Below are 23,452 nucleotides of genomic sequence, written 5' to 3'. Positions count from 1 at the left end.
CATGTGGGTTCGCCGCCATCTTAGATATCTGTGAAAATGTGGATGCCGCTGCCAGCCCAGTACACAGCCACGTAGGAATTATTATATTACTAGCTCGTGCTGCGGTCACGACTGCATGGCGACTGTTTAGTATACTGGTTGTAGTGATTGGGACCACACAGTGGCCAAGCTATGACCTTTATTTCGACCCCAATATCATAGCATGCCATATAAGGTCGGTGGCGGGAATATCCGTGTGATGTGCTGTTTAAAAAAAAGTGACGTTGGTGCATCGGGGAGTATGTCTAATTGGTGGAACAGCTTAAACAATCTGTCACATGTACGCCCTGACCCATTGAACAGGTTAGCTGACGAGTGATTGACAGGGAATCGATGACCTTGATGAATGTCGTGATATCGTGCTAGCGTAGTTCTATGTTATGAAGAAATAACATCTGAGCCGACGGTCTAATTGAAACCATGGCATTCTTACGGTCAGCAAGTGGGACTGGGTGGCTAAAGCAGATGAAATGGTCGCCATATTTGTGTCACCCGCACCAATTGGGATTGGTCGCGCCTTCCTATAAAAGAACGTTCTCGTATTCCAGCAATAAGTTAGCGAGGTATAGTGTTTATAATAGCGCCAGTGCATTTGCATATACGCACACCAAAATGCACGTGATGCAGTGCAACGTGCGCGAAAGTGAATCAAAATAATTGTGATAAACGTGGCATGTTATGATTTCGTGTAATATGCTTGATGGCCAACAACAAGCAGGGGCGTACATTGTGACAATCGGGGGTGGGTGGGTGTCAGGTAAAGCTATGTTTATATGCCCTGCAGTTCGACGTGCTATGTGTTCTTTTAGTAGTACACGCGCTTTCTAAAACATCTAGGACAAACTGAATTGTACTAATGACACAACAAACCCATTCCCTTTATTCTCATTAATATTCAATGGCTGTTGAATCCAACCCGCCAATCATTGAGAGTGGTGCCTACTGTCTTCATTTGAAACTGTTTCATTGTTATCCTGTCAGCCAATAGAAAACTCTTGTTTCAATTTTAATTATGATGCATATAAATATTTATAAAAATGAAAAAATGGGTTTCCTGTATCGGTAGTAAGGGTAAATATAATTTGTTCTTTAAGTGTGTGTTTATGGGAGATGTACTTCTAATAGATTATAGTATAATTATACTGGTGTTATGCCAAGCTGCCAGGAATATGAATAATACCACTTAAAATTATGAATGTTCAATAAAAAAGATGCTGATTATATTGAAACTGTTATATAATCAAACCGCCTCATTAAAAAAAAACCAATAAAACAAAACATTTTCATGGGCTTCACTTTAGTAATTTATCTCGTATGTCACTTTTGAAGCAATAGTTTTGTGCCAAATCGTGTTCATCCCATGTGTTATGTACAACTGTTTCAGAGCAATTAGGAATTAACCATTAGAAACTCTAGAGGGAATGGCTGAATTGGGGGGGAAAAAATTATCACCGAGATCAATAACAAAAAAAAGTAATTCTGCACTCATAAAAATATTTATTACAGTGAAACAAAAATGACAGTAAATTCATCATGGAAAAACAAATTAGCAGAAAAGCTACGTGGGAAAAAAATATTTTGTACACTTTTTCTGACACCCCCAATTTTTAAATGATCCATCCCTCATCTGTATAATCGTTCATTCTATTCATTCTACCTTTTAATTTTCTAATTGGTAGACAAATTACATCATAGGGAAGGTTCCTGTATTTAATTAGATCTAATTTATTAATTAATTAATTAATTTATTTATTTATTTATTTATTTATTTATTTATTTATTTATTTATTTATTTATTTATTTATTTATTTATTTATTTATTTATTCATTTAAATTATTTAAATAATTTTCTGGCATGTATTTGTCTCAATACTGAGAATTAATCTACGATTTCTTGCATTACTTTATATGCAGTGGAGCCACGAATGGAAAACTGAAAAAAAGAGTGCATGAGTCTGCAGATACCGTCATTATTGGTGGTGGGTGTGTAGGTGTCAGTGCCGCTTATCATTTAGCCAAAGCAGGAATGAAAGATGTTGTATTATTAGAAAAAACAGAATTAACCGCTGGATCTACATGGCACGCTGTAAGTATGGACTGGATACACATATAAAATTATGATGCTTGTTCTCATGGCAGATATGTTTTTGGCTAAATTATAAATGACTCGTTAAATTTTGTGTAGAAAAATCTCAAAGCATCACAATTGGTATGCTGTACCGCCGTGTTTTTGTTATTATCCATTATTATTATTGTTATGTTATGATGTCCAAAAAAATCCCAGCATGCACTAGTTTGCATGCTGTTGTTGAAAAACAAATCATGTGAAAATTACTTCCACTTGTCTTGAATTTGCAGTAACGATAAGTGCACTGATTACATATTGTGCCTTTTTCCATCATTAAGTTTTTTATTAATTTGATCATTCATGGAATCTATTCATATTTAGTAATCATAGTGGCTTTTATCACATATGCATCTTCACAGTGAGGTATGAAACAGTTTGACATCGCATACTAATAAGCACAGAATATAATACCACAGTCCCTCTATCATAGTGGAAATATTTGTCCTGTTTTAAATGGTTATGACCATATTCATAATGTAATATATGCAATGTAATGTGATCTCAGTGCGCTCACTTTCTCTCTTTCTGGGTGGCTTTACAGACAAGGGAACAATTTCAGTTTTGGTAACCTCATTAAACTGTATAGATCCATAAACCCAGTGAAGATGAATAATACACAAGGTCATGGATTCAAAAGCCCATCCCATTTCTTCACATAGCTTTCAATACGTGTTTCTCCTTTGAACTTTTTAAGTGGAACTGATAGTGAAATGTGAATGTACCGGGGGGTACAGCATTTGAATTGCTGCAAATAATTGACCAATTTGTGTAAAGTATTTTACACAATTTACAATTTTCCCTATAATTTACACAGACGTTTCTGGGCAATAATAAAGTGGTTAAACTTGGGGGTAATACATACTTTCCCCCCTAAATTTGTAAACATGCAAAACTTCACAGATTTTTCTGAACACCTACAATAAACAGCTCAATTTAAACAATGCTATGTGATACACAAAACTCAAGAACTGTAGTGAAAAGGTTAACCTTTAGAATACTAAAAATTTTCCCGCCAAAATTTTGCTTCAAGATTTTGCACATTTTATGAATTTTTCTACAATTTCTTCATTAATTTTGGACCAGATGAACATAATTTCTGATTGTTTACATCTTGTTGATCAAAAATTTAAAAAAAAAAAAAAACTATTTGTGTAAAATTTTTGGAAAAATAACAAAACTGTTACCATTCAGTAGTTTCTACTGAAAGAAATACCTGTACCCTACATCTATACTAATGCTGACTGTGTTGTTTGTTAACAGGCTGGTCTTGCAACATATTTCCACCCTGGAATTAACGTAAGGAATATACATTACGACAGTATTAAACTGTTCAATACTTTGGAAGAAGAAACTGGACAGGTAAGAATCGAATACCAAAAATATCAGGCCAATTGTTGTAGTTTCCAGTTAACTGAACATGTGCAAATCTTGTATTTTTTTTCAGGGCCAAACTGAAAAGTTGCCACTGGTGGGCACTCGCTTCCTATTTCTTGATAAATTCTACTGATATTATGAAAATTTGTATTTGAAAAATACTCCCTTATGTAACATTTAAGGATGCAATATGGACGAAAACATTATATTTTAATATTGTTGTTTGATACTGCATACTGTAGGCCAAATAAGATTATGATTTATCCCAAACTATTAAAAATGTAGTGTTCGATTGACATTGAACGGTGTCAGTGAGAATGCAATTGTTTCATCAACTCTCACCACAAGATTATTTGAGAATGATACATTGACAAATTACTTCTTTTTTTTTTTTTTTTTTAGAAAATTGGCTTCCATACACCTGGGAGTATTCGGTTGGCAGTTACACCAGAAAGGGTGGATGAATTTAAGTATCAGATGATGCGAGCTGGTTGGAATAAAGCACCGCAAAGACTAATGGATCCAGATGAAATACAGAAAATGCACCCACTGCTCAACATGGATGGGGTAGGTGGGAGAGGCAGGGTGGGGTGATGGTGGTGGTGTACTGGCCATGTAGATAATTTTCTCATGAGAAAGCCCTGACTCAGGTCAAATTTGTGGGAGAGCATGAATCTCAGAGCATGAATACAGTCTCAAGAACATGGTTAACGTTTTTAGCACAGATTATATATATACCTACTGGATTGAATAGACCAGGGTTTTTTTTTTTGGGGGGGGGCTATAATTTGGGGCTCATTGCATCACATTTCTTGCAAACAGCCGATTGCACTTGAAAGAACTGAGTGTGGCACACTAATTTCTACATGAAATCCTAGACCACATTATTATCTACTGTAAAAAGACTGATTTTCACGTTTAATTTTCTTATTTCGCTGACTGGAAAATGCGCTAAATTAAAACCCAGTGAATATGTGAAATTTAGCATAGAACACATTATCTAAATGATAAAACCGTGAATTTAAAACCCACTGAATATGCCTGAAGCGGTAAATCAGCGAAATTTAAACCCAGTCAAAATTAGTCATTTTACAGTATGCTTTTCATTGTTTGACAAAGTAACTAAAAACATGACAGGGACTATGTCATTGACAATGACTTGTTGTTTACAGTTTTTTTTCTGCATATTTACCTGGTTTTCTTTGTTGATAAAAAGCTTAATAAAATAATCTTTATTAGTCCCTGTTCGGACGTAGTCCGAAAACAGGGACTTATGTTTTGCCCTGTGTGCGTCTGTGCGTATGTGCGTGCGTCCGTGATCACCTCTATCTCGAACATGCATGGACCGATTAAGTTCAAACTTCACTCATACATCACACATTATATGGGACATATGCACATGCATTTTTTTCATGATCCAATTAACGATAGCCGAATAGCGGCCATTTTAAGGCCGAAAATGCATCAAAATCGCACATTTTCACCATTCCGGACCCGGATCTCAGTTATGCATGGACGGATTTTGTTCAAATTTGGTACATACATTAAACATAATAGAACCTTGATGCATGTCATTTTTTTTTTTTGGATCGGGTTTGAAATGGCCAACTGGCGGCTATTTTGTTTTAAAAAATTCAGTTCTGGATCCGTATCTGAGACATGCTTGGATTGATCGAGTTCAAACTTCACACACACAAGGTACATCATGTCACAAATATGTATGTGCATTTGTTTCATGATCTCATTAACGATAGCCAAATGGCGGCCGCTTTAAGGCCGAAAATGCATTGAAATCGCACATTTTCACCATTCCGGACCCGGATCTCAGTTATGCATGGACGGATTTTGTTCAAATTTGGCATATACATTAAACATAATAGGACCTTGATGCACGTCATTTTTTTTTTCGGATCAAGTTCCAAACTTCACACACACATGGTACATCATGTCACAAATAGATATGTGCATTTGTTTCATGATCCGCTTAACAATAGCCATTTTAAGGCCGAAAATGCATCAAAATCACATATTTTCACAATTCCGGAACCGGATCTCAGTCATGCATGGATGGATTTTGTTCAAATTTAGTACAATGTGTTGTACATATGCAGGTGCATTTCGGTCATGATCTGCTTTGAATGTATATGTCACTCAAATATGAACGGAACGGGGACCTGTCATTGACAATGACTTGTTTTTTGGTAAGATCAGCACGAGTGGATGTATCAGTTTGTTGACTACTGGTAAATTATTGTAAATAAATCCTCTATAACAGTACCTGTACATTATTATGAATCTAAAATTTTACCTCAGTTACAACCTAACAGTATGCCGTAGTTAAAGTAACAAAGACTCGTAAACAAACAATTCGAAAAAATATTGTTTTCAACTGAATTCAATATCATGGGTTCTTTCATAAAAAAATATGACAGTATTGGTATCGATTTATGAAATTATGAAAATAAACAATTACCGGTCACTGGTAATAGTATAGTTGTTGTCGTTGTCGCATCAGACTTGTGATCGTTAGACCAAAGTTTAAATCCTATCTTAGATTGCATGAGCACCAAAAAAGAGTTGACTTCCCCTACCCTGGGTGAGTGTGCTACAGACTTCAATTCCACTGGCCCAGATTCAAATGCGACTTTGGGGGAACCTTGGTTAAGGTCGGCAAATGCTAGTGTTCGACTGAGCCTGGTTGATGCCAGGATAGCACATTAAATTGCCATTTGATGGAGAGCTAGCCGCACAGCCCTGTCATGTAGTCTCAAACATGAATATGGTTTCTGTAGCAAAAATACAAAAATATGTCAGCACTAGCACTTGCAATTTTCTCTTACAAAAAAAAAATTAGGAGAAACAATAGTGACATTCAATGTCCAGAACTGACGCCTGGCACCAAAAACATTTAAAAAAACAAAAAAAACAATTACTGTAAAAATTCAAATAATTGAAGATAGTAAAAATGGGTTTTCAATTATGTGAATTAAAAAGATACATTTTGATTGATTCAATAAATAGTGATTTATTATTCCAAATAAAACAGATAACAGAACATTTGCGATGATTTCGTCTGGCATTGGTCAGTTTAATAAGGAGTTCCTGCATACAGCAACATGAATTGGGATGGCATGAAGCCTTGCCATCAGTACTCTAAATAAACCAAAAAATAATGTCATGACATTGAATGTGGCCATTCAGTGAACTTGCGCATCAGATCATTTATGGCATCCGTATATGGTGGTGATGGACTCAAGATTAACCCTTCAGCAACATGGAGCATTTTGTTCATTTGATGTTTTCTATTCAAGAAAATATTACAATCTACATGTGTTGTTTTGAAGCATTATTTCTCTTGCTACATGCCCATAGTTATGTCTAATGTCATGAGGGAAAAATTACAATGTGTTGTTATCAATGGTTGTGGTCACTGGAAAAGTACATTGCGATATGATTGTAATTTAATAATTTTGATTCTTTAGTCCGTGTTTGTCAAGTTTTGCAACATGTTTTATTTATTTCTTAATTCTCTTGATATTAATGATTTCTTTGTAATATAATGCAGGAATTTAGAGCGCGAGTTAATAGAATAACATTTTTAAATTTTTGGGAAGATCTCAAATTTAAAGTATACATTTAATAACTGATAGAGACTGCAAATTAATTGAGTTTTTAAGGTGAAATTTATCCAAGAAGGCTACAATGAATCATCAAAATACTAAGCAAACGAAAGCAATGCCAATATGCATTACCAGGGATTTAATTACAACACGGTCAGTCAAATAAAATACAAAGAATTTTAAAAAAAAATTTATATTAAGTAATCATTTCCATCCAGTAATACTCATTCAAGCAATGTCAATTTTAATGTCAATTAATCAATCTCAAACTAAAGTAATGTGCAAGTATGCTAGAGTCGACCAATATCGCACGTTGAACAGTATCAAAAAACACAATGTACCAAACGTAGTGTTTAATTCTGTCTGTCTAACATTGCCTTTCGAACTTCTGTACGTTTCAGATAATTTTAGGAATGTATAACCCAGGAGATGGCCACATTGATCCATATTCGCTAACTCAAGCTTACGCAATTGGTGCTCGTAAATATGGTGCCGAAATCTATCAGAATGCTCCTGTGTTAGGCATGAAACAGACATCAGACGGCAAATGGGAAGTGGAGACGCCGGAAGGTACAATGAAAGCCAACAGAGTTGTCAACGCATCAGGTATGACATAATTCATGACAATAATCTGTCTTGCAATTAGGCTTGCAAATTGAAGTACAGGTGTATGTAGCGAATGCAAGAGCAGATGTATGTTGTGTTTAATTTTATTCAAAATTCTTTTATCGTGTGTTTGCGTGGTGTGGTCGGAGGACCTGTCACTCTGACTCAGGATGCCACAGTAGCAGGATTGGCTTTTAGTCGTCCGTGTGCAAACTGAGGGAAGACAAGTCAACAGGTTTACCACGGGGCACCTGAGACACACAAGTATAAGCCGGGGCCAGGTTATTGTAGACAAATTAATACCATTACTTCTGCCGGAAACCATAGTCGCAGCAAAACATCGCATGGGATTCAACAAACATGAAATTTGATGAACTAAATATTCCCTCTCTGATAAATATGAATTGCGACATTGACTTATAAAAGCGGAAAATTCAAGTTCAAAATAAAATCATTCATGCGTTATGCAAGATCTCAACGTGAATGGAAAATCATCTACTGTATGGTGTGTATATTAGCGTGTAACATAACTAGGTCCATATTGGAGTTCTTCCATGCCAGACGTGCTCAGTATATTGTAGTCTCTGTTGGAGTCACCCTGTGCTAAACATGTCCAGTTTAGTAATTACTGTAAAGCTAATTGTGGTAAAATGACGTAATAGCAAAATGTTGATTTAGCGAATTTCTCATTGTTCATTTCCTGTTTTCACAATACTTTTCTGTTGCGTGCCAAAACAAATGGGCAATTATCATCTCCATAAAAACAAAGAAAGAAGGAAGCGCCCCAGATTTTTCAAGTTTATTCGGCCAAGCCTCTAAACAGACCTTGGCAGAACGACCATCAAGGTCTAAGTTTATTCGGCCAAGCCTCTAAACAGACCTTGGCAGAACGACCATCAAGGTCTAAGTTTATTCGGCCAAGCCTCTAAACAGACCTTGGCAGAACGACCATCAAGGTCTAAGTTTATTCGGCCAAGCCTCTAAACAGACCTTGGCAGAACGACCATCAATGTCTAAGTTTATTCGGCCAAGCCTCTAAACTGACCTTGGCAGAACGACCATCAAATATGCATATTCTAACAGCGCTCCCAGTAGTCAGTTGCGGCTAATCATTGTCCAATCAGGTTGCGTGTTACAAATCCCTCTTCATTTTAAACCTGTTTCATTTTAAACAAAATTGTGGCGCCAATAAATCGTGATATTTGTGATGATAAAATTGCAAAAGTTTTCGGTGTTTGTGCCCTCAAGTCTCATCAGGTACAGGCAATCGACGCAGTTTTGTGAGGGAAGGATGTGTCTTCATTGCGACAAAAACAGGAAGTGGAATTTTGTTTTATAATTTAGTACGTCCAAGCTAATTGGGCACCTTGTTTCGAGGCGCGCCAAATCACATCTCACTGCTTAATATAGGCAATTTGCCTATGCGATCCGGCAAGGTATCGAAGCCTATAGGTCAAAGACACAGGACCGTGCGATTTGGACGATGCAGATTTTTATGTTCCTGATTACTGTATACAAAACCTTGGCCATTTTGAATGTATAATAAAGTCATTAGCGACATTTTGAATTAGCAAATCAGTTCTCCCTCTAAATTCTCCAAAAAGACATGCTAGTAAAAAGGACATGTTTTACAGTATTGAAGTCAACCCAAGTCTAGTCCAATGTAGTGATGGTTCTTATTGGAGTTGCTGATCCAGCATAATAACATCTAACCCATTCTAAGTACTCATTTTCATTTCCATGCCACTAAAACTTAGTACATGAGTTTAATGAATGTGATATTGTGGATCTCAAATTTAATATCCTGCTTATTCTGCAAGCTCTTAGGGCAAAAAACTAACAGTGATCGTAGTTCATGAGTGTACATACCGGTACACAGAATGATGAATGATGTCATATATATGTGTGGCTTTAAAGCTCACAAGCATTTTTATAATCCATTTTAACTTCCAAAAAAAGCAAAATAATATAAATCTTAATAATAATAATAATGATTCAAAAAATTTAAACCACTAACATCTTGAGAAAATGCTGTATTTTGTGATAGTCAGCCACGATGTCAAATAGTCAATATGCTTGCATGGACCAATCAGATTGCCAGGATTTATATCATATAGTATGGAGATAATTATTACTGCTTTATGATATATGGTATAAATTATAATATCACTGTAAGCATGTTGTAATGGTTCTATTTTCAATAACAATAAATTAATAGATAGTAATCAATAAATGTGTTCGATTTGAATAGGATTCTGGGCCCATGAAATAGGCCGGATGATTGGAATAGAACTACCATTGGTACCAATACATCATCAATACGTTATTACCTCAACAATACCAGAAGTAAAAGCATTAGGCTATGAATTACCAGTTATTAGAGATTTAGAAGGGTCATATTACCTAAGACAAGAAAGAACAGGATTGCTGATTGGTCCATATGAACACCAGGACAAGATGAGGATGCAAGACAGTTGGGTGGAAGATGGTGTTCCACCAGGTAAGTCATTATGTTTCATGGTTTCATGCATCATTGAAAAATCAGGGAGTAAATCTTGCTCCACTATTACCGGTTCTTGTCATGTGTCACAGGACAATTGTTTGGTAGTGTTCCACTAGTGTGTCATGTATCATAGGACGATTGTGTGGTAGTGTTCAAATAGTGTGTCATGTATCACAGGACAATTGTTTGATAGTGTTCCACCAGTGTGTCATGTATCACAGGACAATTGTGTGGTAGTGTTCAACCAGTGTGTCATGTGTCACAGGACAATTGTTTGGTAGTGTTCAACCAGTGTGTCATGCATCACAGGACAATTGTTTGGTAGTGTTCAACCAGTGTGTCATGTATCACAGGACAATTGTTTGGTAGTGTCCAACCAGTGTGTCGTGTGTCACAAGATAATTGTTTGGTAGTGTTCAACCATTGTGTCATGTGTCACAGGACAATTGTTTGGTAGTGTCCAACCAGTGTGTCATGTGTCACAGGATAATTGTTTGGTAGTGTTCAACCATTGTGTCATGTGTCACAGGACAATTGTTTGGTAGTGTTCAACCAGTGTGTCATGTGTCCCAGGACAATTGTTTGGTAGTGTTCCACCAGTGTGTCATGTGTCACAGGACAATTGTGTGGTAGTGTTCCACCAGTGTGGCATGTGTCATAGGACAATTGTGTGGTAGTGTTCAATCAGTGTGGCATGTGTCACAGGACAATTGTGTGGTAGTGTTCCACCAGTGTGTCATGTGTCACTGGACAATTGTTTGGTAGTGTTCCACCAGTGTGTCATGTATCACAGGACAATTGCGTGGTAGTGTTCAACCAGTGTGTCATGTGTCACAGAACAATTGTGTGGCAGTGTTCAACCAGTGTGTCATGTGTCACAGGACAATTGTGTGTAGTGTTCAACCAGTGTGGCATGTGTCACAGGACAATTGTGTGGTAGTGTTCCACCAGTGTGGCACGTGTCACAGGACAATTGTGTGGTAGTGTTCAATCAGTGTGGCATGTGTCACAGGACAATTGTGTGGTAGTGTTCCACCAGTGTGTCATGTGTCACAGGACAATTGTTTGGTAGTGTTCCACCAGTGTGTCATGTATCACAGGACAATTGCGTGGTAGTGTTCAACCAGTGTGTCATGTGTCACAGGACAATTGTGTGGCAGTGTTCAACCAGTGTGTCATGTGTCACAGGACAATTGTGTGTAGTGTTCCACCAGTGTGTCATGTGTCACAGGACAGTTGTGTGGCAGTGTTCAACCAGTGTGTCATGTGTCACATGGCAATTGTGTGGCAGTGTTCAACCAGTGTGTAATGTGTCACAGGACAATTGTGTTTAGTGTTCCACCAGTGTGGCATGTGTCACAGGACAATTGTGTGGTAGTGTTCCACCAGTGTGTCATGTGTCACAGGACATTTGTGTGGTAGTGTTCCACCAGTGTGTCATGTGTCACAGGACAATTGTGTTGTAGTGTTCCACCAGTGTGTCATGTATCACAAAACAATTGTGTGGTAGTGTTCCACCAGTGTGTCATGTGTCACAGGACAATTGTGTGGTAGTGTTCAACCAGTGTGTCATGTGTCACAGGACAATTGTTTGGTAGTGTTCCACCAGTGTGTCATGTGTCACAGGACAATTGGGTGGTAGTGTTCAACCAGTGTGTCATGTGTCACAGGACAATTGTTTGGTAGTGTTCCACCAGTGTGTCATGTGTCACAGGACAATTGTGTGGTAGTGTTCCACCAGCGTGTCATGTATCACAGGACAATTGTGTGGTAGTGTTCCACCAGTGTGTCATGTGTCACAGGACAATTGTTTGGTAGTGTTCAACCAGTGTGTCATGTATCACAGGACAATTGCGTGGTAGTGTTCCACCAGTGTGTCATGTGTCACAAAACAATTGTGTGGTAGTGTTCCACCAGTGTGTCATGTGTCACAGGACAATTGTGTGTAGTGTTCCACCAGTGTGGCATGTGTCACAGGACAATTGTGTGGTAGTGTTCAACCAGTGTGTCATGTGTCACAGGACAATTGTGTGGTAGTGTTCAACCAGTGTGGCATGTGTCACAGGACAATTGTGTGGTAGTGTTCAACCAGTGTGTCATGTGTCACAGGGCAATTGTGTGGTAGTGTTCCACCAGTGTGTCATGTCACTTTGTGTCACAAGTATCACATTTTACAAACTGCATGTCTTATCCGTAGTAAAAAAAATTTATTGTTTTTATTGTTTTTAATGGTTTTCTCTGATATCTAATTTTAGGCTTTGGTAAAGAATTATTTGAGAGTGATTTGGACCGTATCAGTGATAACTTAGATGCTGCTATGGACCTGGTACCCGTATTGAAAACAGCCGATATACAAAGTGTAGTTTCCGGTCCAATAACATACACACCAGATATACTGCCAATGGTTGGTCCATACCAAGGTTTACATAACTATTGGTGTTTAATAGGATTCGGGTAAATTAATATATTATTTGTCAATATCAGAACATTATTAACAAAAACACTTTATATCAGAGTGGTTTTTTACCTTGCCCGTACCATCAAAGATAGAAAGGAAAGGTATATTAAGGGGAAAATTTTGTCCGTCGTTGTTGTCGTCGTCGTCGTCGTTAATAATTGTTATTGTGTGCATAATAACTTTACTAATTCTATTCCAAACTTCACCAAACTTGGTCACCTTATTCATCAGTATAAAGTCTTCCCTGAGTTTGAACAACAGATGTCCTGTATAAAAATATCATGCAAAAATTGAGAAAATCTGATAAAATATTTTTACTGTTTCTACTTGACTGATCACTGGTGATACACATCAAAGGTCACTGATCTCAGTGGAAATATGCATTGTTGTATGTGTTCAATGAAGCAAATGATTTATCTTGTAATAATATCCTTGGTAATGTATCTCAGAATCCCATACTGGGTTTCAAAACTAACTCATGGAGAGATTGCACAGTCTGATACACATTTGCAAACCTACCAAAAAAATCTTTACAGAAAACAAGATGTCAGAAAATCAATATAAGCACTCCTATGAACTGGGTGCCAAACTTTGATCAAGATCTGAAGCTAATAGAAAATCTGTTCAAAGTTGCCAAATCAAAAACAATACATAAAAAATACATAAAAAGCAAAACATTTCCTCCACATTTTAAAAAGAAAATTGTTTTAAAATATATGTATTCTGTATTTGACAAACAGTTCATTCGACAAATGAAAACTCACAGGAATATGTTTCAGCTATAGAGTTTTTATAATACTGGTTTAAAAACACACTTCAAAGATTGCAGTGTTTGAAGATGTAGATTCTCAGGAGGCAACAGTACTGTTGACTTCTCCCTTCACTGGACACCAACTAACTATTTAAGTTGATTTGCATACAAAGCAGAGCTTGCAACATGATAGCTAGTCTTAAAGGGTGTTTTTTTTACTTTTCATATAATACAGTTGTCACACAATGAGGCAATTCATATTTGTCTCAGTGAATCCACATTTTAAAAAGAAAATTGTTTTAAAATATATGTATTCTGTATTTGACAAACAGTTCATTCGACAAATGAAAACTCACAGGAATATGTTTCAGCTATAGAGTTTTTATAATACTGGTTTAAAAACACACTTCAAAGATTGCAGTGTTTGAAGATGTAGATTCTCAGGAGGCAACAGTACTGTTGACTTCTCCCTTCACTGGACACCAACTAACTATTTAAGTTGATTTGCATACAAAGCAGAGCTTGCAACATGATAGCTAGTCTTAAAGGGTGTTTTTTTTACTTTTCATATAATACAGTTGTCACACAATGAGGCAATTCATATTTGTCTCAGTGAATCATTAATTTTTTACAGACACCTGTACAAAATACGTGGACAAAAGCCAGCTAAGATTTTCTGTTATCTTGCATGTTTTATGAATCTATTCACGTCTAAATGCAGCACTTTTTTTTGCGATGAGGCATTTGTTTTTATACTAAAATATCTGAATTACTTTGAATAAAGCTGGAAATTATGTCCCTTAAAATAATTAAACAAATAAGGCACCAATGTTTTTGTAAGATATTTACATCTTTAAAGAACATTCGGTAGACTGATTCCCCACTGTTGGTTCAACTCCAAAACTTGTTTGTATTCAAAATTAATTATGACAATGCATGTTTATATTGAAACAAACTATGATAAAGGGAATTATATTATATAACAAAGGGCAAGGTCACCAGAGTTCAACTATGTTTTTGTTTGGTACGTCAATCATTCCCTCATTCTAATGCTTTACTTCCTTCATTGATTGATTGATTGATTGATTGATTTATTGTTTAATTCATTTAATTACCATTGTTTAATTCATTCATTTATTTATTCGATCTTATTTTCCCTACTGGTAAATTGAACTAAATATTCCAAACTTAACCACTGTATGTTTTTTTTGCACCAATACTACTTTGTTTTAACTGTTTAAAGATGAAAATATATTTTATTTGTAGATACGGTATTATACATTCTGGTGGTGTTGGTAAATACATCACCGAATGGATTATGAATGGGGAGCCACCCTATGACTTGGTGGAATTAGATCCAAACAGATACAATAGATGGACCACTAGAGAGTTTGTCACTGCCAAAGCCAGGGAATCATACGGTTTCAACAACGTTGTTGTCTATCCATTCGAAGAGAGATATGCAGGACGTCCAACTGAGAGAGTAACCGGTGCTTATCAGAAAATGAAAGAGAGGGGAGCGGAATTTAGTTTTCATGCAGGTAAAGTTCCCAGCATTTTATATCAATTGCATTGTTTATCAATTACAATTTACCAGACCATTCTTGAGTGCACTGAAGAAGGCTACAAATACAAGAATGTATAATTTTATTTTAAGTTTAACAGGCTATTAATATATAGTTTTTTTTTATTTGTGTTAAAAACTTATCGATTTACTGTTTTCAAGTTTAGGATGGGAGCAGCCAAGCTGGTTTGCGTTACCTGGTGACGAGGCTGGATACAAACCAAGTTTTCGGAGAACAAACTGGTTTGAGCCGGTTGGTCGTGAATGTCGCATGGTGATGGAGAAAGCTGGAATTATTGATTTGACCCCATTTGGAAAATTTGAAATTGAAGGAAAGGATGCAATGAACTTGATGGACTATGTATTTGCCAATAATATGCCAAAGGTACGAGTTAAGATGACTTTGTTATTCCAAGTGCGTAGAAATAAAACAGAAAATAAAAGTTGTGAGCTGACACATGCCCTGACTAAAAAATCATTTATGGAGAGGGGCGGTCTAATACTACTGATAAATTTATTAGTTTATAATTTAAAATATTACGATTTGTCATCAGGTTGGTCGTACAACAGTAGCTCACTTGATATCACCCAAAGGCAAAGTGTATGCCGAAATGACGATCACAAGATTGGCCGAAAATCATTTCTTTTGCATAACAGGGTCAGGATCAGAGCTACACGATATCAGGTATGTGCAGAGTGCATGAAAGCTACTTCTTCAAATAACAACTGTTTACATAGCTATTGGACAATAAAAAAAACCTGAAGCTCAATGCAGCCTTTTGTAGTGCATGCAACAACAAAGTTGTTTTTGTTTGACAAATCATTAAACTCTGTTTCGTTATTTGAATATACAAACATGACAGCTGGGACCTATAAAGGCTACATTTTGAGGTCATGCTGTTATATTTGTTAATTTCACCTGTAACTGAGCCCTCTATGGCAAAAATAACTTGAAAACTGAAGGTCAAATTTTTAGATCGTGGCTTTATTTTGTCATTTTATTGTCAAATAGAATTATGCTCTTTTTGGCAAAAGTTGCAGTCGGACTTAGTCATGGATTTATATACTACGGTATATTTTTTAAGTTTATTTTTCATAGAATTATGTCCTCTGTGACAGCTAGGGTCTAATGGCCACATTTTGAGGTCATTGATATGAATACTACAATTTTCTGTTGAAATAAGTAAAAATTAAAATATTGAAGACATGAAATGAAATTTGTCCTTCTGTCAAAAGGCTGAAATTTAATAATTATCGTGTAAATGTTAAATCTACGATTGACCCAATGATTTTATTGTTCATCTTTCATGATCCATTTCTGATTCAACTTTAGTCCTTTGTATTTATTTCGTTTAATTTAATAACGTATGATTAAAAAAAAACTGATGTCATTTTAACAATGCTGAAACAGCTGTCAAATATAAATCCTGTTTTTTTATAAAATTAAAATAAATCCATTCAGAAACTGAACAAGGACATATCATGCTTGAGGTAGAGTATGTTATATCAAATAATAAAAGTGCACAAACACAAGACCAATGACGATTCATGGCTAATCTGCATATTTAACCAGATTTACATAAATTAGCCAATTTTAGCTCTTCCAAAGGTAACTCAAAAACCACTCATTATTATTGATTTTGATAAGCAAAGCTGCCCTCTAGATTGCGACTATTTTGGTTGTCAAGGCGATTAAATTTAATGAATGGCAATTTAATAAAAAAATGTAGGTCGCCATTTGGCAACCTTAAAAAAAATCTGGCTGGCGACAAAACTTTCTGTAGCGTAAAACAGAATTTACAGCTTGTCAGCTCTTGGTGGCACTTTTCTACCCACAATTCTAAACTTTGCAGTTTATCATCCATCATAATTAATTTTTTTCAATTCAAACAATGTCAGAGTGATAAATCACAAAATTTGCAGCAGAATCATGCTATTGAAAGAGAAACTTATTCTGTTAGTAAATTTGTTTTGGACGATAATGTTACCATAAAAACAATGACTTTATGATTTTATTGTGTTGTTACGCCATAATCTGTCTGCCATTTTGAATCGGAAATTGGTAAAATTTCATTTTTTCTTCTTTGATTTGATTGACAAAGTCGACAGCAGAGCTCATAATTTTTTCACTTTTTACTTTTTTGACTTTGAGTTGAAAACTGCAAATCCAATTGCTCTGATATTATAAATATAGGTACCTCAGGTAGACCTCTCTCAGATTTGTTTATTTTGTGATGATATCTTCAATTATCTAATTTTGATGACTATTTTTGTCATATTTGGTAAAAAGTAATATTTTTGAATTCTTGTTGAAAACAGCAAGTATGATTACTTTGATACTATATATATATATACTGTAGGTACCTCAGGTAGACCTCTCTCAGATTTGTTCATTTTCTAATGATAACTTCAGTTCTTTAATTGAAATGTGTATTGCTAACAGCGAAGCTATCTCAGCCAAGAGGCTGCTTGTTCAAATACTAGTAGCCAGTCGCAGGGAATGAATTACAAAAAATACTTGTCTAAAAGTATATGAGCTGTTTATATTAAATCTTTAATTAAAATGTCATTCATAGTGTTCAAGACCATATTCTACCATAGTGTGAGTGTTGAGTTTTTGTGCAAAATTCATTCTGGATTTAATACTGGGTATACATTTTGTTATCTAGGTGGATTGAGGAGCAGGTGTTCGCTGGTAACTATGACGTCAAGATCACGAACGTGACTGATCAAAGACATTGTCTTGGAATAGCAGGTCCAAAATCAAGAGATATTCTACAAAAATTGACAACAACCGATGTTAGTCATTCCAAATTTTTACCAATGGTCAACAAATTCATGGAAGTGGCGGGAATCCCAGTTTTTGCTATTAGAATCTCGTACACAGGTGAAGTTTTTAACTAACTTATTATTTTTGTCATCTCTTATTTTAGAACTGTTTGTCTGAACAACTTATATGAAAATGCCATGAGGAATTGGATTATCAAATTATTATTATTATCAAATTATGGTCATAGTCTGTGAATAGCACTTGTGAGATTCAAAGACCGAAAGTGTGGTGATATATATGATAACTCCTACTTTCAAGTGAGCGTTATACAACAGAAAACAAATTTCAGCGATTGGCTGCATTGCCATAAAAACTTCTTATTGTTGTCGGCACAAAACAAAAAATGCAATAATTTTGGAAATTTTACAAGACAAATGCTTAGAACATTTATTTTGTTCTGACTTTGAATAAATTTTATTTTTATCATAAAAAATTATTTTTATTTATTTTTTGCAATATTTATAAAATGACAACATTACTGGTAATACAAATCATTAACGTGTTTTTTTCCCCTCTTCACAGGTGAATTAGGATACGAGTTTTACCATGATAGAAAGGATACACTAAAGTTATACGAAGCATTGTTAGAGGCTGGTGAACCCTATGGTATGGGTGATTTTGGTACTTATGCTTTGAACTCATTGAGATTAGAAAAAGGTTTTCGACTGTGGGGAAGCGAGGTGAGTTGCATGACATTCATTCATCACATTGGTGAATTAAGCAGGTCCTTTTTTGATGATGACATATTTGGAAAATCAGTCTAATTTGTGTATTTGTTATACTGTAAAATACTTTACTTTAGCTGAAAAGACTTTTTGGCTGTTTTGTATGGAATTTATTTTCACTGATTTTTTGACGAGTTGAAGGTAAAATATAGGAAAAAAAGTATATTCGCTGGATTTTATTTTCACTAAATCCTTCCTTCAGCGAAAATGGCAGAAATTAATTCCAAGCGAAAATAAATTATTCTACAGTAGTATGCATTATAGATGAAAATGTATATTTTTTTTTAACATTTTAGTTTGATAGTACTTGTTGATGGCCAAAGTTGATTATGGACAATCATAAACTGAAATTATTTACATTTTGTTGCAATTATTGTACAAAATTATTGAAAAAATAAAAATAACTATGCATAATAAACATTCATTGCAATATTATATGGTATATTGTTTCATCAAAGGTGTAAGAATTATCAGTAACAATTTTCTACCTCCATAGTCTGATCGATTAAATCATCATAATAATTGCTTTACATACTGTCGACGTTCTGTTCCAAATTTCTTTGGATTTGTTTTCTTTCGTCCCTGTTTCATAGTCGACTGCAAGACGTTAGTGTTGAAGAGCGAGAATTTCACTGAAATTAAATTTGTGGACGATCGTAAATGAAATGCATGTATGATTGAAGTGTGACTTGTACTGAATGTAAGAGACTGATTAATTAAAACATGTCTTTCAAAACAATGACATGCGCTTTTGTTTTTGATTAACAAAAATAGATTTTTACACCCTATAAAAACATCCAATTTATTTATTTTCCTACCGAGTGTTTGCTTCTCGTAGTCCAGCATTGAAAAATACAAAATAGGTAGAATTTTGGGTTTCAAAGCAAAATAACCCTATACAGCATCCTTAAATCTTACATGTCCTCATCTGTGTGGCATTTTTTAAGGGCCTCCCTACAAATAGAACACTTAATGGGTTGATGTAGCTATATCAATCTTTGAACTAAAGTTATTTTTTTGCATTATATCAAAATTAAATTATAATTAATATTCAATCATTGTTTTTTTTTGTTTATTGATAGATGATTATGGATAATAATCCATTAGAAGCTGGATTGGATTTCTTTATTAAGCTCAATAAGGTAATCTTAATCTTAGTCTATCTGTGTAGCAATTATTATGGTGCTAAAACTTTATACATGTTAAAAAATATCAGTAAGATTATACCGGTCTGGTGATGCAGAAAGGGATTGTTTTGTTATGTCTCTACACAATACATTGTGTTATTAATATCAACTGCTGTGTAGCAACTCGTCTATATTTATTATTAAGCGCAATACATTTGAAAATAGAAATTTAAACTGATTTTTTTATTATGTCTATTTTTATAATTTTTAATTTTTTAGAGGGGTGTATAAAAGAAGAAGTGACAATCGGTCTGTTTAGTGTTGATATATAGAAAGTAGTGTATTTTATGTGTAAGAGGTAGAGTAGTGGCCCCACAAATATAATTCATTTGTGCCACTTCTCCCCCCCCCCCTCCCGAAAAGAGGACATGCGCTAAAGTCCCAGTGCCTGCAATTACCCATAATCTTCTGTGTTTTGTATTACCATATATTGGTTTGTACTATACTGCTAACTGTCACCAGTATACAGCAGCCTGTGGAGATGTTTTATGCATTCTGAGAACGCAGTTTTTGACAGAAATATTCTTCTCGCCGTTGGTTTTCTAAATTGACGAGCCCTTGTGTTGGTGATTACATTCCTTTTTTCAGCACCACTGTAAATTTTCTTTCACCCGACCTTAACCTTGACATGACCTTGGAGTTGACTTATTATAAATCATTCTTTTGAAGATCAATTACAACGGACCATTTAAGTATTTGATAGCTTCTAAAATTAACAAGTTTTCTTGACATCAATGTTTATTTGTCTAATCATAGAGACTTGTGAGAAGTATTTTATCAATGTTGAAGTATGAAAATAAACTGAGCATTTAAGAAGTACTGAATAATTCATTTAATAACAATTCATTGTAAAAAAAAAACTATTCCCATTCACAATATTCTGGAAAGGTGTCAATGTCTATGAAAAACACAAGTTTGTCTCTTGTTGAAAAAATGAAATTTAAATTTGAAATGTGTGTATTTTACGGTTTATTCACTGAAAAGACTTTTGGGGTGTTTTGCATTATATTTTCACGGATTCATTCCTTCAGTGAAAATATTTTACAAAAATGTTATTTGAAAAATGTGGAATACCAAAATGTTCATATTGCATGTTCCAATGTGTGTCTGTCTTATTAACTTTCAAAATTCTTCAAAATGGGCCGTAATATCACTTTCTAAAAAATTGTTTCGTTTGCTAATTTATCAATTTCTCTCTCAGAAAACCAATTTCATTGGTAAAGAAGCCTTATTGAAAATAAAAGAGAAAGGACTCCAACGTAAACTAGTGTTATTGTCTGTTGATACTGATAATGTTGAAGCAGAAGGGAATGAGACAATATGGCTTGATGGCAAAGTAAGTAGTCATCTTGTATAATTCAAGCACTAAGCAAACAAAATATAAAGTAATATACAGACTCGCCAGAAATTAATTACGCACCACACTACATGCAGTTACTACTTACAATATCATTCAGTAAAATAAACTCAATAAAGATTTGAATAAATATGTTTATACATTGAATACTATATATTTGATTTTCGTCGTCGCGTTTACTGTTCATTTGATTTATGGTATTTGGAACAATGAATGTGATGAAGTGACAATGAAATAATATTGGAGTGGCAAAAACATTGTTAACAAGATTTTGGCAGTCAATGAAAAACGAGCTAGATTATGTGGAAGAAGAATTTAACATAAATGACAGCCAAATTTGACTTAACCGTAAATGATGGTCGAATTTGGAAATGGTCTAATGGAAAACTGCATTGCAGATTTTTAGTTTAAAAATTGCTTTTTCTTTGTTTCACAGGTGGTAGGTAATACCACATCCGGTGGTTACAGTTATATGACTAACCAAAGTGTAGCCTATGCGTATCTACCTATGGATCTTACATCTATTGGGTCAAAAGTTGAAGTGGAATTACTAGGAAAGCATTATGTAGGAACAGTTATACCAGAACCTTTGATGGAGACTGAACCAACAATAACAAGAAGAAGGTTAAAAAAAGAGAAAGAAGCTGCAAAATAATTTGTTCATTGTACTATATGTCATGTATGTGTACTAGATCAAATTAAGACATGGTTTAGGGAACTGACATAAATTAAATAATGGTGGTAATATGTTTTCAAAGAAAGCTTTATTCCTCCCAATGAACTAATTGGGTATGGAATGGCTTTGAGTACTTTCTTCCTGTTGAGGTGAAAAATGACAATGATGGTTCTCGTGAACTTATTCCAACCCAGGAAAACATAGAAAGTATCAGTAGGTTATTTTGAATATGTGACAATGTTTTGATCAAAAAGACTTCAGGATGTCTACAAGCTGGAGGTCCTTTTGAATGATTGGAAAAAATCACAAATTCGAAATTCACAGATATATTGTGGGAAACTATTTTCAAAATATGTAATTGACAATTCTTGCACAAAAATAATATGCATAATCTTGTAATACATTAAACATACACTGTACTCTGTGATCCAGCTAGATATGCTGTTTTTAGTCTACATTAATATAGTCGTATAAATAAAACAATCAATTGATTCTAGTTTCAAACAGTAGAATACAAATTAATGTGAAAAATATCAATGTACAAATAAAAGACGAAATTGAGAAATCGAACCCTAAGTGCAACAATTGAGGTACCTGGCCTTTGAAGGAAGATGCATTCTTTACTATTTCCTGGTTGAGTTCACTCTTTGTATTGTTCAAATAAAAAGTGTTTTGCATTACACTAGCACTCAACTGTAATACGAGGCTTATCTGTAGCAGGGTTATTTTTATTTATGTCTATTCAGATATTATTATAATTAATCCTAATAAATTGTCCAGATTTATTTCTGTACTCTACTTTGTCTGTTATGTGATACCAGATGCATGGAAATGTGTAAGTTGGTTGATATTATAATAAAGGCATCAGACAATATGTGATGTGACTAATGTATCAGATGTGACCTCAATAATATGCATAAATGTTATATCAAAGTTCGAAACTGGGACTTATAATCAGTCTCTGTCCGTCCAGAGTTGTATTTTAGAACCCTGCATTTTGACCAAATCTGTTCATTCTTTGTGGTATCTTATGCATGCTTTGTCAGTTTCTGTTCAAATTTGGTACATACATTATACATGTTAGGATACATGTCCATGATGATTTATTTTGCGATCAGATCAAAGATGACTGATTGGCAGCTATTATTTTTTTTAAATGTGGTATCTTATGCATGCTTTGCGAGTCTTTGTTTCAATTTAGTACATGCATTGTACATGTTAGGATACTGACTATGATGATTCGTTTCACGATTGGATCAAAGATGGCTGATTGGCAGCCATCTTGCTTTTTGACCATACTACTATAGTGTCAAGGCTTCTGGATCATTTTCATTCATATTTGGCACATGCATCATACATATAGAAATACATGTTGACAGTCTGATCCATAATCAGATTAAAGATGGCCGACTGGCATCCATCTTGTTTTTTAAAAAATGTGGTATCTTGGACAGGATTTGCCTCCATGCATGCATACATGCATAGGATTTGTGGGTTTTCAAATTTCATTCAAACATGCATGTCCATGATGATTCATTTCGAGTTTCGTAGCTCTGTACATGAACCTGGACAAATGAAATTCAGTTAGGATACAAAAATGCATGAATAGCATATCCTGTTTAATTTCTGATCAT

At 34.8% G+C, this 23,452-nt stretch overlaps 1 protein-coding gene across 1 annotated transcript; it reads left to right on the top strand.

Moving 5' to 3' along the window:
* The first annotated feature begins 234 nt into the window (after nt 1-234).
* LOC100377832 (dimethylglycine dehydrogenase, mitochondrial-like) lies at nt 235-22,692 on the top strand. The gene is made up of 15 exons (XM_085507077.1): nt 235-602; nt 1,954-2,125; nt 3,428-3,526; nt 3,944-4,108; nt 7,563-7,767; nt 10,019-10,267; nt 12,526-12,724; nt 14,746-15,020; nt 15,211-15,428; nt 15,598-15,728; nt 17,713-17,930; nt 18,396-18,553; nt 19,681-19,740; nt 20,987-21,121; nt 21,579-22,692. Exons 1-15 carry the CDS (start codon nt 460-462, stop codon nt 21,795-21,797), a joined length of 2,646 nt encoding a protein of 881 aa, XP_085363203.1. The 5' UTR covers nt 235-459; the 3' UTR covers nt 21,798-22,692.
* Nucleotides 22,693-23,452: the final 760 nt, after the last annotated feature.

This window comes from Saccoglossus kowalevskii, chromosome 13 (assembly GCF_978046115.1).
Source record: "Saccoglossus kowalevskii chromosome 13, keSacKowa6.1, whole genome shotgun sequence".
Taxonomy (NCBI): Eukaryota; Metazoa; Hemichordata; class Enteropneusta; family Harrimaniidae; genus Saccoglossus; species Saccoglossus kowalevskii.
The sequence above is the reverse complement of the archived record's forward strand: the minus strand, read 5'-3'. Positions and strand labels throughout refer to the sequence as shown.